At 39.0% G+C, this 16,886-nt stretch overlaps 1 protein-coding gene across 1 annotated transcript in view; it reads right to left on the reverse strand.

The window, feature by feature from the left end:
• kif26ba (kinesin family member 26Ba) overlaps nt 1-16,886 on the reverse strand; it is a 107,383-nt gene that overhangs the window by 39,454 nt on the left and 51,043 nt on the right. The window contains exons 4-5 of the mRNA XM_030724713.1: nt 15,044-15,225; nt 8,191-8,398 (exon numbers count right to left, since the gene is read on the reverse strand). Coding sequence (XP_030580573.1) covers nt 8,191-8,398; nt 15,044-15,225 — 390 coding nt within the window. The remainder of the gene's footprint in view (nt 1-8,190; nt 8,399-15,043; nt 15,226-16,886) is intronic.

Genomic DNA, 16,886 nt, shown 5'->3' on the forward strand with positions numbered 1-16,886 from the left:
GGATGGTCATATTCATATCAAATTTGTACTAATTTAATGTGTGATGATCATAAACATTCAATTCTTTCCCTGCACAGATTTTTTTCATTAGTTTGATCGCAGCAAACATGACTGAAATGATGATGTTATCTTGCAGGCCAAAACTAGCAAAAACTGAACTGTAGATGGATGTTGATGTTGTTTCCATTTATAAAAGAGGTCCAGTCAAGCAATACCAATCAGAAATTAAAGGGGTGTGTCTTTGTTTTGTTTAATCAACAACTAATTTGATCAGTAAATGGTTGTGGACAGCCACTCCTAAACTATTTTCTAAGTGTTGTAGAGATATTTGTCTAACAGATATATATATATATATATATATATAGATAGATATAGATAGATATAGATAGATAGATATAGATAGATATAGATAGAGAGAGAGAGAGAGAGAGAGAGAGAGAGAGAGACACTCACACACACACACACACACACACACACACTTACACAAAGTATCTACATACATGACTGCAGTCTTGCACACATGTCCCCAACAAAACTACCTACCACCAGTTTTACCTTGCACATGTAAAGCTCTGCATGGTTGTGTTTTTAATCTTTACTGAACCAGGAAAAAAATCCTTTGCCAGAATAGGCAGCATGTTTTTTGATGGCAAGAGAAATTATAGCTTACGGAAAAAACCCACAGAAGCATGGGGAGAACATGTAATCTTCACACAGAAGAAAACTCAAATGCTCTTGCTGTGAGGCAACAGTGCTAACTACTGAGTGTAATGTAGACAGAAAGAGAAAAAAAACTGCAGTTGTCTAATATGCTGTGTATCAAGCATTTCTTAATAAAAATTGATCCATCAGGAGTAAAATGAATGTTTTTCATTTTTTTCCTGAAGAAAGGAATTACCTGACTGGCTCTCTTGCCTATCATCAAATTCAGAGCACATCAATTTAAATTATATTGCCCCGAGAGTGTTATACACCCATGTTAACTGTGTGGGTTTATGTGTGTGTCTGTCTCACATGCTTCAGGCTTGCCAATACTGACAGCATTAATATTTCAGCTAGTAGGTGGAACAAAGTGGATACTGTACTGGATTCCTATAACAGGCTCAGTCACCTAAATACAAACCGCACGGACACTCAGAGAGACGCAAAGACACACAAAGGCCCACGGAAATGCGCTTGCACATGCTTACTCATGACATAGACGAACACAGCTTGTGGCCTGTGGGGAATCATAGCTGCTATTAAAAATTGATTAGCTGTCATAGTATCATTTTCCCCCAAGGTCAACTCACAATCTGTGAGTCTGCACATGTGCAAAACGCTGGCTATAGAGATTAAAGAGGAGGAAAAAAGTCTCAGAGTCCTTCATTGTCATTCAGATATAGAGAAGAGTAGATATAAAAATGGGAATAAGATAAGGCTATCCCTCCACTAGATACAAGAGATGAGGCAAAGATACAGTAGGTTAGAGAGGCGGGAGGAGCAGACGAGCGAAAGCTTCCCATATTAGCTTTTGTAACATTTCTTATCCCTCTTCAGGTAACTCTATGTACTTCATGTATTAAACTGCAAATGAAGTGCAACAGGCAGCTCAAAAAAAAAGGATATGCACCCCTGGGGCAACTGTGACACACTCATGTATTTCTAAGAGGAACAGCTGCTCGCATGACTAAAGAGACAGACACATGACATTTTCTTTAGACTCAATTACAAAAATAAAAAAAGGAAAAATAGTTTGATATTCTTTCTGACAACTAAGATGACAGTGAGTGCATGCAGTTTTGTTGAGGAGTATTATGATTCCATAATTTAGCAGTCATACAAGCATTAGCTTATCTCCACTGCTAAATGACACTTACTGATGACAGTTGGTGATAAGTCCATCATGAAGTTCATAGCTGATAAAAACCCATTTCGGATAGTCAATTTTAAGATGCATAAAAAGTCTTTTTAGTGTAACTTATCTTTCTTAATTATAGATGAAAATCATTTTAATCCAATCACTGAAGTCCTCTGCATTTTTTGTATCTTTTCATCTGACAGCTTCAAAAATGAGGATGTTTCGGTCTCTGCTGTATGTCAGCATAACTCTACAGACGGGTTTCCTAAGTGATAATGCATACACGGTTTAATTTCCTCATCTGATACATATCTCCCCTTGCTGTCAGTGATCTGAATGGAAGGCTCCCAACTGGCTGATTTGATTAAAATGATTTGGAGCTTACCAACACATAGCGAAGCACCATGTACAAAAACAATTTGACATCCCTAGCATCCCTAGCAAGGCAGACCCCTCTCTCTCTCTCTCTCTTTCTTTCTGCAACACACACATAGTAGTACTTCTGACCTGTGCAGGTTGATTTCCCCTGGCCTTAAATGTGATGTCTCAATCTGTTTCACGCCATATTAACATCGGTGAAAACACTAACCCCCCCATAACACTCACAGGCAGACCCATGTATTCTGCAGGATGTATCGTGCATGCTTCCACCAGGGGCTACGCTGCTTCCTTGACAGCTTTCATTGTACACCATAATCCCATGAATATGTGAGCATGCAAGCCCATGTGTGAGTGTGAATGTGTGCAAATGCCATTTCAGCAGGGAACCGGCCCCCACCGCAGGTGACATTTTTACTGGAGAAATGTCACCACAGCCATTTTCTTCCCATATGTTTGCGTGAGCATGTGCGTGTGTGTGTGTGCAAGTGTGTGTATTTGTGATTGTGTCTGTGTATGAATGATTGTATGTTTGATTAGGGTTTGGCAAGCTTCAATTAATTTTGCAGGAGAGGCTTGTTATATTCCAAACACTGGAATACTGCCTTGCTTTTGAACCATTCCCCTTCTTTTTATAAACCATTTTTATCCTAAACTAAAAAACAAATAAAAGAGGAGAAGTTTATGTTAGCAAAAAATATGTATATACTGGAAATGGTTGGTTATGTGTATGAAAATCAAAGAATTGTGGTTCATTTAGATATTATTACATTTAGTTTCTTGGTTAGAATAAATTAATTTCCTCCTCTGTTTCTTTATGCTGAGCTAACTTTCTCCCAGTTGGAACTTAATAAATATATACAGTGGACACTTATCTTTGAGATTGTCACTGTCAATTCACAGCAAGAAGGCTGCCTGCTGAGCTCCAGGAAGACAAAAGATTTCTAAGGTTAATCACTGTTCTTCAAGTTGCATGTTTACACATGTAAGTCATGTGCTCTGATCTGATTTACTGATGTACAGTAAGGATGCTCCTCAGAGTCTCCCTCAGAGATATGCATAGAATTTAAAATCTTCATAGTACTCACTTTACTAGGTTTGATTCAAAGACCAAAACGAGGACAGATAGGATATATATATATATATATATATATATATATATATATATATATATATATATATATATATATATATATATATATATATATATAGATATATATAGATATATATAGATATATATATATAGATATATAGATAGATATAGATATATAGATATATATATAGATATATAGATATATATATAGATATATATATATAGATATAGATATAGATATAGATATAGATATAGATATATATATATATATATATCTTCTCAGATTCAAGCTCTAGATTATAAAACACTATCTTCTGATTGTTCGGACCACATGTTGGTTAAAGCCAGAATTATGTGTTGTTCAAATCACTAAAAAAGTTATTGGAAACTAAATGCTAAATGCCTTAGAGATATGGACTTATTAACAGAATTAAGGGTGCTTCATTGAAGACTGTGCCATCTCCATTCCTGTTCACCTTGAACACTTCAGACAGTTAGAGGCAACATAATGTTCTTTACGGCTTCTCCACATGTCACCTGTGCTCAGGGTGAACTTGCCCTGATCTGTAAAAAGCACAGGGTGCCAGTGGTAGACCTGCCAATTCTGGTATTCTATGGCAAATGCCAATCAGGCTATATGTTTCTGCTGTTTGCATCTTTTGGGAAATGTTTAATTATCTGACAAATAATTGTAGCAGCAGTAGTAGTTTCCACTTCAGTTTTGTTTTGAACTTCTAGCATTTCATTAGCCTGTTACTTTAGCACTTATTAGAAGGTACCTGAACATGTGCAATGCACTCGTACAGTCTAGCATCCCACCCTCCCATCTAAATATGGCTCCAAAAAAAACAACCTTCAAGCTTCAAAATGAGTGAACAAACCAGTAGATTGCATCATGATGGCCACATCTATCTACTCCTGCACAAAATCATGTGACTACAATTTTGCACATTTATGGCCACAGACTCTGTCTACACCTTCCTGCACTTGTATCTGGAGTATAATTTAAGCCCCAAATGAAGACAGTGAAGCAGGATATATTTTTTCTGTCTTTTTACAGATATTGCAATAATAATCTTATGTTTGTTTATTTATTTTACAACAGTAATTTTGTAGTAAAAATCTGGTCTTGTGATAGCCCCTACTAAACACCTTAATCAAAGTTATTTCACAACATCTCACCAGAAGAAGCCCTACTGCACATGGGAGCGAGGGAGCTCAGAGTTTTTTTTAAATTAATAGTATTTGTACACATTTTCTACACATCTATCATGAGGTAAAAGAATATCAAAGTGGGATGAAACAGCAGAAGATATATTGAGGATATAAAAAATGTCACGGGGGGGCTGTCAAGGGTTTTTATGTACATGCTTTCTGATGTACAGTTTGCATGTGGCTTCTAATTAGGGGTCGATCAAATAATCATTTGTTATGTTTGTGACTGCGGCTGTAAATATGTGAGCATGAATCCATCTCCTTGACAACTGAGAAGACATCTGCCATCTCCATATGGAGGGAAACAGAGAGAACGATTCAAAGCAGGGACAAAGTAGAAAACAGAACATAAAATAATCTGTTAAAATATAAAACGATTAAAAAGAAAGTCATATTCAGATATTTCTATCCATTTATCTTTAGTTTGGAGGATTTGTTTCAATTTAATGTTTAGGCAACAACTTACTTTTAATCATTGCTGCTTCTCATCTTTCGTTTGATACCAAAGATGAGAGAAAAGTAGTAAAGACAAGTCTGATCAAACTATAATACTGAGAGTTTTTGGAATTTAGACTGTAGAAAAATGACTCAGATACTGTTGGATGAGGGTTGATTTTATTTTTTTTTATCATATTGTTATTTTACGTTTTCTGACTAAATGGATAAATGCATTAAGTTCACAAAGTAAAATTTTATTACCTCATTATAAATGTAATTGAACTGACTTGAGACAGTGAGCCTTATCTGGTATTTGATATGAATGTCACACACATGCTTTCACACATAAAATTACATGGTGGCACAGCGCCCAAATGGTTGCGGGACATGACACATAATAGAAGTCGCTGGTTTGATACGAGCGTTTATAACCCTTCATTTTTCCCCTTTCTGTGTCTCTGCACCTGCACCATCAAGAGTCCTTTACAAAATATGAAAAATCCTACTAATTATGTCACACATATAAAAACAAATGCACAAATATTTAAACAGATATGCACACCAGTTGTGGTAGACACCAATTTTATACTTACATCTGGTAGGCACACACTGAAAAGCACAATGGGACAAGTGGGGTCTCTTTCTTTCTCTCTGTGTGTGGTAATGGACACCGCTGTTTGATGTCTGATTTTGTCCTCCGAAGTCATTCATTTTCTAGCAGGAAGGACACACACATGCACATGTGCATGGACTCAGCGAGCCTCTCACTCTCTCTCACTGTGGAGGAGGGGGCACTAAAAACTCATTACATGGACGATCAATATTGCACACACTTGAGAACTGAGTGTGTGCTAGCCCTCCTCCTGCATCCACAATACACACACACACACACACACACACACACACACACACACACACACACACCACGCTGGCAACAGTGACAGATGACTTTTGTCAGCTTGATATGTGTTACCGTGGTAACCAGTAGGTTACATTTTAGTATATTACAGCAAAAGAGACACACACACACACTAGTACACACATTTAGATAAACGAGGCAAGGTCATGATAAAATACAGCAGCTTAAAATTTTAGCAAATTTGAATACTTTGAGGCCTGAATTACCTCTTAAAACTAGATCAATTTACAGTAAATGTTGCCAATACAACTACCACTGCCAGTAAACACATTTTAAAATATGAAATTAATAATCACAAATAACCCTTTTTTGTTTTAGGCAATCAGATCACAAGTGGGAAGCACTACATACAAGTGTAAAAAACCTTCAAAACGCACTGTGATGAAGTCATTTAAACCACTTGCCAATCTGGTCAGGGACACAGTCAACCTCATATCTTTTGTAGTGTAAACACTAAGATGTCCCAATGCATCCTGAACAAGGAAATAACAGCTAATGCCATCAGGGTAGGATGTGGTGGTCCAGTATTGTCTCATACTGTTCCCTTTTTTGACAAGTGACAAATGACTTGCCCTGCCAACCCCACCAGACACATTTCCTCTGCTCGCCCTTGCTAAAACAAATCTGGTACTTGACTGTTGCGAGATGGACATCATAAATGTGGACAATGCCCTTTGACTTTCTAGTGAATGTGACACTGACACTGAAAAGAAATCTGAACATACTGTAAGTGGTCAACTGGACCCCTCGGAGATACATTACAGACACAGGTGTAAATGGAGATGTGTCCCATACATAACACACACACACACACACACACACACACACACACACACACTCTCTCACACACACACACACACACACACACACACACACACACACACACACACACACACACACACACACACACACACACGTCAAGCAGTGCTATTTTTGTACAATATATAAGGTGAAGAGCACTGAGCAGGTGAAGAGCTGATGAGCACTTAACCTAGGCTAATTCATGGCAGGAACTCAATGCACTTGTAAACATGACCAAGATGAACTGCTGAAGTTCAAGCTGAGTATCAGAATGAGCAAAAAAATGTGATTTAAGTGACTTTGAATGTAGCGTGGTTGTTGGTACCTGACGGGCTGGTCTGAGTATTTCAGAAACTGCTGGGATCTCAAGAGTTTACAGAGAAATCAAATATCCAGTGAGCAACAGTTGGGTGAAAATGACTTGTTGATGCCAGAGGTCAGAGGTCAGAGGAGAATGATCACACCACTTCAAGCTGATAGGTTAGCAACAGTAACTCAAATAACCAGTCTTTACAACTAATGTAGAACAGCAGGAGATGTCACTCCTTGAAGCAGACGGACTACAACTGCAGCAGAAGACCACACCAGGTGCTACTCCTGTCAGCTAAGAACAGGAGAGTGAGGCTACAATTCGCACAGGCTCAACAAAATTGGACAGTAGAAGGTTGGAAAAATGTTTCCTGGTCTGATGAGTCTTGACTTCTGCTGCAACATTTGAATAGCAGGGTCAAAATTTACTATAACTGACATGAAAGCATGGATGCATCCTGTTTTGTATTAACCTTTCCAGCTGGTGGTGGTTGTGCAATGGTGTGGGGGATATTTTCTTGGTACACTCTGGGTCCCTCATTACCAGCTGAGCGTTGTTTAAACACCACAGCCTACCTGAGTATTGTTGCTGACCATGTCCATCCCTTTATGACCACAGCGTACCCATCTCCTGATAGCTCCTTCGAGCAGGATAACGTACCATGTTACAAAGCTCAGATCATTTCACACTGGATTCTTGAACATGACAGTGAGTTCACTGTACGTGAATGGCATCCATAATCACTAGATCTCATTCCAGCAGAGCTACTTTTGGATGTGTTAGAACAGGAGATTCACATCACAGATGTGCAGCCCACAAATCCGCAGCAACTCTGTGATGCTATCATGGACCAGAATCTCTGAGGAATGTTTCCAGCACCTCCATGATGTGTGTGTGTGTGTGTGTGTGTGTGTGTGTGTGTGTGAGAGAGAGAGAGAGAGAGCTTCTACTGGCAAAATTATACTTGTTTTGGGTGTAAAGCTTGGATGTCAAATAAACCTTCTGAATATTAAAGCGACAAAAGACCAAACCCCTTTCACTTGGTACTGTTGCAAATATTTTATAATAAGATATATAGCACATAGTATAGTAATATATAGTATATTAGATAACATATAATCCAAGCAATAAGTAAAAAAAAAAAAAATGGGTCTATTGCCATAAAAATTAATAGCCACACAATTTTTTACTGTTACCTTTCCAAGCCCGGGTGTATCTTTGATCTTGTTCGCTGCACGAAGGAGGCAGGGTGGAGCCGGGGGAGGGGCCATTAACAGCGTGGAGCTAAAATTGGTGGGGAAGAGAGGCGGGTCACATGATGGCGATGACGATGTCACTGGGGCTGTGACTGCCGCTGTCTTCTGCTTCTTCTTTTTGGATGCTAAGCTCAATTTTTGTGCAGCTCTGAGAGAGAAAAGTAGAGAACAAAGGGAGGAAAAAGAAGGAGAGATAGCAGTCAACCAGTCACACAATTATGCTAAAACTATACTTTGACAATGTCAAAACAAACAATGAATATTTTCAGTGGATGGATGGTGGAGGGAGAGGAAGGATGCGGGCGCATAAGCGTGCACATACAATATGACTCTGCCTTTATCCTGATACTTTCACCAAAGTAAAACTATGGCAAATATGCAAAACCAAACTGTGTACCCTTCAACACATGCACACACAAAGACATGAACGCATGTACACACAAACACATTCACATTGCTGTTTACATATGTAGCAGCATCTGGATGGGGAGTGGTTCATTTCCCTTCTTGCTACTCAATTCCCTGTAGCATTCAGCTCAAAAGAACCCACCAGAAATTATATTTATATATACTCCATATCCCCTCCTTTCTCCTCTCGTTTGTAGCTTTAACTTCACTTTCACTCTCTCGCCTCCACTTCTGTTCTTGCCGTCCTTATTCTGCCTGTCTGCTTCTCTCAGAACAATTGTTTCTTGTCTCAAACTTTTCTAACACCCCTTTCTAACTTTCTAACTTCCTTTCCTAGCAAAAAATACCTCATACATACAACTCTCACTCATCTTTTTGTGTTTGTCAGGACGGCCATGGTCAAATTTAAGTGTTTAGTTGAATGTGTTTAGCTTGAAAATTTGCATGTCTGATGGTGTATGATGAGTGTAATTATGTTATTATTGACAACTTGTGAGCACTAGTCTCCATCAAATAGATATATCTACTTGGCAACAGATCCTTGGCAAAACCCATTATATATTCATAATTTCTTAAGGAAGACATTTAGTTGGTTTTGCATTATGTATGTTTTTCTGAAGCCACAGAATTTCAATAAAACCTGGGCTGAGTTTAAAGGCAGCAGAGAGGTTAAGTGAGAGGGATTTTGAGAAAAAAGTGAGCGTTATCTCCTGGCAATAATTTGCCTCGGTGATTTTCTTGTTTTAATAAAGAAATGAATTCTTCCATCTGAGTGTCTGTTTTACCTTCTCTGCAATTCAATAAGCCACAACTGAAACTGCTAGATTACCTAACTTTTCATGCAGCATCAGTATTAATAATTTGATGAAAATTAAAGACCTCTAAAACACCACAGGCAGGGATTTCCACTCTATTCTTCTTTAATCTATCCTCATATACATTTCCAAGATAATAAAAAGAGAGAAAAGGGAGTGAGAGACCTTGCACTCTGGCACACTCTCTGTCAAAGAGCCATATTCTCACCCCATTGGCTTTCAATTAACTGCGGCAGGTTACAGAAATGAGAGTGAGGGGGAGAGTCAGCAAAAACAGAGGGACTGTGAGAGAGAGAAAAGAGGAGAGGGGGAGGAAGAAAGATGTGGATTCAGTGACCCATAGAACGATGAAGCATTTCACCATTTGACTAGCTCTCCCTGGAGATTTGGGTGAGAATCTGTGTTGTGTGTATGTGTCCGTTTGAATATGTGTGTGTGTGCGTGCATCCTGTTTGCAACAAACTTCCACAAAAAGACCACTAATTGGTTTTACACTGTGTGCAAGTTAGGCTTGCATACTGCAGCAAACACGATCACAAACAATTACAGGTTTTCTCGTGATATCAGTATAACAGTGTACCTCCCATGTAAAATGCAGAAGATTATTGAAAACTCTTTACTGTATCTTGGAACTGATAATGGCATTAGTCAAAACTGTAGATTTATTTTCTGCATATGGTGCCATAAGAAGAATAAATAAAATCTGTTTGAATTAAACTCTGTCCTGTAATTTCCACAGGAAAACAACTGCACCAGCAGGCTGCTGAAGAGCTGCTGATAGTTGCAGGATGAGACGCGACAATGATGGATTGATGCACGGTTACTCTGCTCCAGGAGATTCCTGCTTGTCGCATGTAGTGTTTACAGATAAGCGCTTTTCTCTTCTTCTGTGCACGTATGATTGTTGGTGAATGGGCTGCTCTTTGGGAACACAATTTATTATCAATTCTTTGTGACTGTTTTTATAATACATCCTTTAAATCCTACAGCCGCATCAGTTTCAAAATGCATGCATGCATCTATTGACATGTTTGTATCAGTGCTATTACCCTGTTATTATATTCTCTCACCCTGACTGGTTTAATCTGCGGCACAACTGAAGCATGGTAGACATGCCACCTAACTGGTCCCATTTAATGACAAGTGGCCTGGGATTTGGCTAAGTGGATCTATTTCGATCTAACCCTAAAGTGAAGGGCACTTGTTTTCCCATCCATCAGCTGTTACATCCTTTCACCCCCTTATCCATTACCTTAATTCCTCCACTCTTCTCCTGCTTTCGCTTCCCTCCTATTATTTCTATCCCTCTCACTCTAAACCAGTCCCTGTACCTTACCCTTTATTTTATTCTTCTCTCATTATTTTTTATCCTTCATCCATTGCTGTCTTATTCTCTGCACTCTATATATCCACCCATCCATCCAACCATCCATTCAGCCTTCCTCACATGTATTGATTCTCTCAGTCACCCATGCCTCTCATCCTCTCGGTCCCCTGTTAAAAAGCAGCACAGGTCACAAACAGCCCAGCTAATAACATGCTGCTACTGCTTTTCCTTTTTTCCCTTCCTTTCACTCAGCTACAAACACTTTCAAATGAAACGCACACACAGCTGATTTATGGCTGCTGTCCCTTTGACTGTGTCGTTGGTTCAGAAGCTAATTACATTCTTTTTAGCAGACCATCAGCAGAAGAAGATACAAGGAGAGACGGAGAGCGATGGTAAAGGTGTGAGAGCATTGGCTAAGATGGACAGAAGATTGGCTTTACCAACGTTATCTATTGACGCATACATGCAATGTGCGACTGGCACACTCCTTGCTCTCTATTAAGATACTGCCATATAAGCTGCACTATATTAGCATTCTTTTTCATTTTCTTCTTCTTATTATTCCCTTCTTCTTTCGGCTGGTCCCTTTATGGGTCCCCACATCAAGTCATCTGCCTCCATCTGACCCTATCCGTAGCATCCTCTTCTGTCACACCAACCCTCTGCATGACCTCCTTCACTACATCCATGAATCTTCTGTGTGGTCTTCCTCTTTTCCTCTTGCTTAGCAGCTACATATTCAACATCCTTTGTCCAATATATCCACTATCCCTCCTGTTCCTCTGATATACTAATTTCTAATCTTTTCAATTTTGGTTACTCCCACTGAACCATTAATATTATTAAATTATTAAATATTAACTGACACTGCATTTAGATCAAGGCAAGTCAAATCAGTTTATTTGTGTAATCTAATATAGAATATAAATGTGATGCATGAACTTATGATGTCCACAGCTCTTCTGTTTCATGTGTATCCTAACCAACTGACCATCCAAAGTCAATCTAAAGCCTCCCTTATTAAAATGCCTACCTTTAGCTGTGAAATGAACATGTTTAAGCTGTATCTGCAGCAAATATGTTTCAAAAGGCGCAACTTTTACTTTGAAGGTAAACATCTTTCATTTCCAGTTTGTGATGCACATGTTACAGTTTCACTACCACTCAGAGTGCAGCTGGCATGTTTGCGTGTTCATGCAAACTATGGGTGACCGCAGCAATCTGCTAGCAACCAAAGCAATCATAAGGAAATTTTTGCCAACTGATTGGGGTACACACATTTTTCCCAGGTGACCAGTGGCTGCCAGGATGACTCTCTAAGCCTACAGTATGTGACTGGGTTCTTATTCTGTTGGCCCTACCATGATTGTCAGACTTGTGGACAAGTTAAGATCACATAGTTAGCATTTATGTGTCTACAAAACCTCACACTGATTTCCTCCTTCATTTCACTCCTTCCACTGGTCTTGGTTTATATTTTTTATAATTCACCGTTTAAATTTTTTAGAGCTTAAAGTTAGGGATGCATCTGCTTTGACTGACAGCTGTACCAACCTGAGCATCTGTAGCTTGTATCGACCTGCTTTAGGCCTTACTTTTGCTAATTCAAGTTAAGAAAATGGGCCTCTTTGCTGTGTTTGTGCTGTTGTTGCTTTCCAAACTCTTAACTGAACAGTATAGCTTTTTATGGTAAAGCCTGAAAGCTGTGTAAAGAGTAGCAACACTACACCTTGGTCCAGTGTGTTAAACACATTTTAATAATATGAAGTGGAAAAATCACTGTTTGCAAGCTGTCAGGCCTCTAATGGATTAAATGAAAGGCAAAAGAATGTGGGCTGGTGAAGAGCACTTGGGAGACACTTGAAAAGCCATATAAATCCTTCCTCCGTATAAAACTAAAAATTTAAAACACATGAGCAAAACTGGAACAATAAGTGTGGTCCCGAAGTGAATAAACAATTGATGTGGTAATTTGTTTACCACTATACACCTATTTAAATCATCAATTTACCATTGTGATGGGTGGCTAATTGGTCCCCAGTTATCATACGATGGAGTGCTTCTTTTTAAAGAATACAGAACACAGATAGCAAGATGTAAACTAGACAGAGAAAGAGACAACGGCTCCCAATCTCACTGCTATCCTCCATCCAAAATAACAATGCCTTTCCAATTCACCAATTCACTTGGGACCTATTCATTTACTCAGCCACCTCCAGCAACACACACACACACACACACTCACACACAGCCAGCCAAATCCCCAAAGATTCAATCCTCAGAGCATGCAGTAAAAAATTCCTTCACTGATAGAAACTCCCTTCCCCCAGTGAGTAAGAGCATGCACACACCACTGCATGTCTCTATCCTCTGGCCCAGCAACCCTCCGGGGACACTGCAGCACAGGGAAGATGTAGTGGTACTGTGTGAGCGTGACATATTCACAGACAGATTGCTACTAATGAAAGATATTACTCACATGCACATTAGCAAAGGTAAAGAAAAGGTCAGTGTGGAAACTGAGAAATTGTGAATAAAAAGAGGACAAGAGAGGTGTGAAAGAACAATAGGAAAGTAAGAAAGGGGATGGAGAAAGAAGAGAGCAATTAAAGGAGAGAGAGAGGAGAGAGGGGACAGAAAGAGGAGACTGAAGGAAGAAAGGGGATCAGGTGAGAGGAAATATAGTGGACACAGGGATTTTGCCATGTGCAGTGAGCAAGAAGGAAATTGTGTGCGTGTATACCTGTGTGTATGTGTGTGTGTGTGTGTGTGTGTCTGTGTGTGATAAGAGTGTCTGTATGCAGTTCACATCTGAGAGTAAAGACCAAGACAGGCAAAGGATTTACCATCACTGCACGGCTGCATCCACTGAAGCCAAACACACACAGAGTCAAAAATCAAAGGTGACACCTGGTGAGTACATTGGTATTTCTCTGCCAATTAAACTGAATTCCTTCACAGACACAAAATACACAAACAAAACTGACCCACTGGCACTTAGACAGCCTAAAACAGGAGATAAAGACTGAAAGCTGAATACACACACACACAGACACATCCGCACTTACAAGTGAACCATTAAACAACCTGGGTTCTTTCACTTATAAGGTTCACATTCATAAATTGACCAAAGACAGCTGGGTTTATGTTTGGAATGTCAACCAGATGTGTGGGTTTGTATAAAATAGCCTTGATGTCTGACAGTTCAGGGGGTCAAAGAAGAGAGTGCATGCATGTGTTTGGGTGTCTTCCTGTGCAATTTATGACCGGTTGCTAGTGCTTTAAAAGACAGACAGCATTATGTCTGCATGTGCTTGTATATCAAACACAGGCACACACACATTTCATTATCTGCAGATTTAGAGGAGAGAAGATGCACGTGAGTGAGAAGGAAAAGCATCAGTATCATTTAAAATGTGATTTAAAGCAGCTCATTAGATACGACATCTCAGCAATGCTTCAGACACTGTGACACACTCATAGTCTGGTGTCACCCATGAATAATTTACTTATTCGTTTTGAGCTTGCCATGTTTTTTCATCAATAATTTACCCATATTACCCGTGTCTTATTTATGTTGTGCTGCTCTGCATTTCTCTACATTTGATTACACAGTTCATCGAAGACTGATGACTGGATCGTTGATAGACACACAAGTCAACCAAGAGATAAGTGAGTACACTTTTGTGCATTATACTGTTTAATAGTATTCAATTTTTCCAGTACCTTCATCTTACAATGAGACTGTTTGTCAGTCCATTATTTAATTCCTTCTGCTTCATTGAACCAATTGAGAAATATCATAATGAGGGGATGATCTGAATGAAGGGATTTCTGGACTTTTAGACTCAGAATGAACTAAACTAAATGATAAGGCTTGCATAAACGAGTTAGTGAGATTTAATTTTCTATGCAACAGTAATTCTACTACTCTACAAAATGCCTACAAAAAAAAGGGATGGTTGTGGGATTAAATAAATTCAGCACAATGTTGGGAGTATTATCGCAAGATTCCATGGCTTTCTGTGTGTGTGATTTGTCATGTTCACTCAAGCTTTAGTCAAATTTAAACACAAAAGACAATAGTATGAAAATGAAGAACAAATGCAGCAGATGGGCATATTCACAGCTCTGGAGGGAAATTCCCTCCTGCACCTGATCACGTTTAATTACAATGCCTGCTTGTTGCAAAGGTACGTGGAGAAAGAGGCTTTCACTCACTGTGTAAAGTGAATCTTACCTGGCAAAGAAAGAGGCAGCGGCGGAGGTGGCGGTCGGTGCTGTGGTGGTTGCAGCTGGAGTGTGAGAGGGAGAGTTTGTATGTGATGACGAATTTGTGTGCGAGGGTGAGTGTGTGTTGTAGCGGTTCAGGGCAGCTTCAGTAATTCCCTCTCTGGAGGTCTCTGAGATCATCTGGGAGATCTGATGAGAGAGAACGACGGTTTACCATAATTGACAAAACCAACAAGTTAAATAATAAATAAAAATACTAATTAATTAACAATATCCACAGGGCCTGCAGGCTTAGGCACTGTGGATGGGAACTTCACATTTCATTACATGATAAATTATGTGGTAGAAATTATACATTTTCTCATTTTTGGGAAGCATTGCTGCGAGGCTGGTATTTATGTGTTGCTGTCACACACACTCACACAGAATTATGAGTGTAGTGAAGACGGGACAAGATTTCAGAGAGATTCAAACTGTTTACTCTTGTGTTTGTGTGTGCCTTTGTGCATGCAATTAACAACATTAGTGTTAACAGCGAGTCCAAGCAATGGCTTTCACAATATTCTTGTGTGTGTAAAAACCCATCAAAGACACAGTGACAGAGGACTAGAACATAACAGTGGAGGAAAAATCAGAAACAAAGTTAGAATAATTTTTGCTGCTCCTTTCTCCCACCCAGTCTGATGTGATAAGACTTTGTCTCCTGATTACTTTGATCGTGCAGAGTTTGTGCATGTACTTCATAACAAACAAATTGCATACAGACACACACCACTGCAATTTATCTCTGCCCTTGTCTTTTCCAGATGGTCAGATATGAGAACACTGTCTGCTTTTCCCCACCCATTTTGTTTCCTGTTGAAGGATAACTTTTTTGCATGCCCTTATGTATGTATGTGCTTGTGTGCGTGTGTGTGTGTGTGTGTGTGTGTGTGTGTGTGTGTGTGTGTGTGTGTGTGTGTGTGTGTGTGTGTGTGTCAACAGAAAACCTCTTTAGTGATCAAAGTGAACCAGCAGCAGAATGTTGTCTGCATCCTAAACAGATATAAACAAAGAAACAAAGACACTCTCCCCTTGGTTTCTTTCTTTTAACCTCACGTATACTTATGTCAGATCGACCATTACTTCTCCTCTTATATTCACATCTGTGATTTATTATGATATCAACAGTCATGCACTCTGCACTTTATTAGACAGAAGAAAGACAGTGAGGATAAAGAGGGGAAGATCTTTGTACTAATAACACGCTAAAGAAATTTGCTTTCTTGATCGAGTAACTGTTTTATCAAATGCAAAGCACACAAGGGTGCCATAAGTAACACACCCACTGTGTGCAATATATATTTTATTTCATATATTGTATATTGCACTGTGTGCAATATACAATATATGAAATAAAATATAAATATATTATTGGGATTAAGTAGTTACTTTAGCAACCAATTTTCTTGGAGTGGCAACGGCAATTTAGCCAACTACTGTTGGAAGATATTCACACTAGTCAATCAGTCCTTCAATCTTTTGTGAAAAGAGCACAATCTCAAGACGTCCCTGTCTTCCTCCAAAATTCATTTAAAGAAAAATGTGTTGAGAGAACAAGTTTGATAAAGAAACTACAAGTAAAGGATCATGTAAACACACTGGTACAGTAGGAAGCTGGGTAAAGTAATGGAAATGTATTGTTTTACTTGTACTATGTTTAGATGCAACATAAACTGTAAATATTTATGTGAGAAAATTAAGAGGACCTATCAAAGCCCAATATTCTTTACACAGTATGAATGTTGCACAAATAGTCAATTCAATTGTGATTCAAAAATTCCAGCAATCAGACAATCCCCTATCAGTAA

Source organism: Archocentrus centrarchus, chromosome 3 (genome assembly GCF_007364275.1).
Source record: "Archocentrus centrarchus isolate MPI-CPG fArcCen1 chromosome 3, fArcCen1, whole genome shotgun sequence".
NCBI classification, from domain to species: Eukaryota; Metazoa; Chordata; class Actinopteri; order Cichliformes; family Cichlidae; genus Archocentrus; species Archocentrus centrarchus.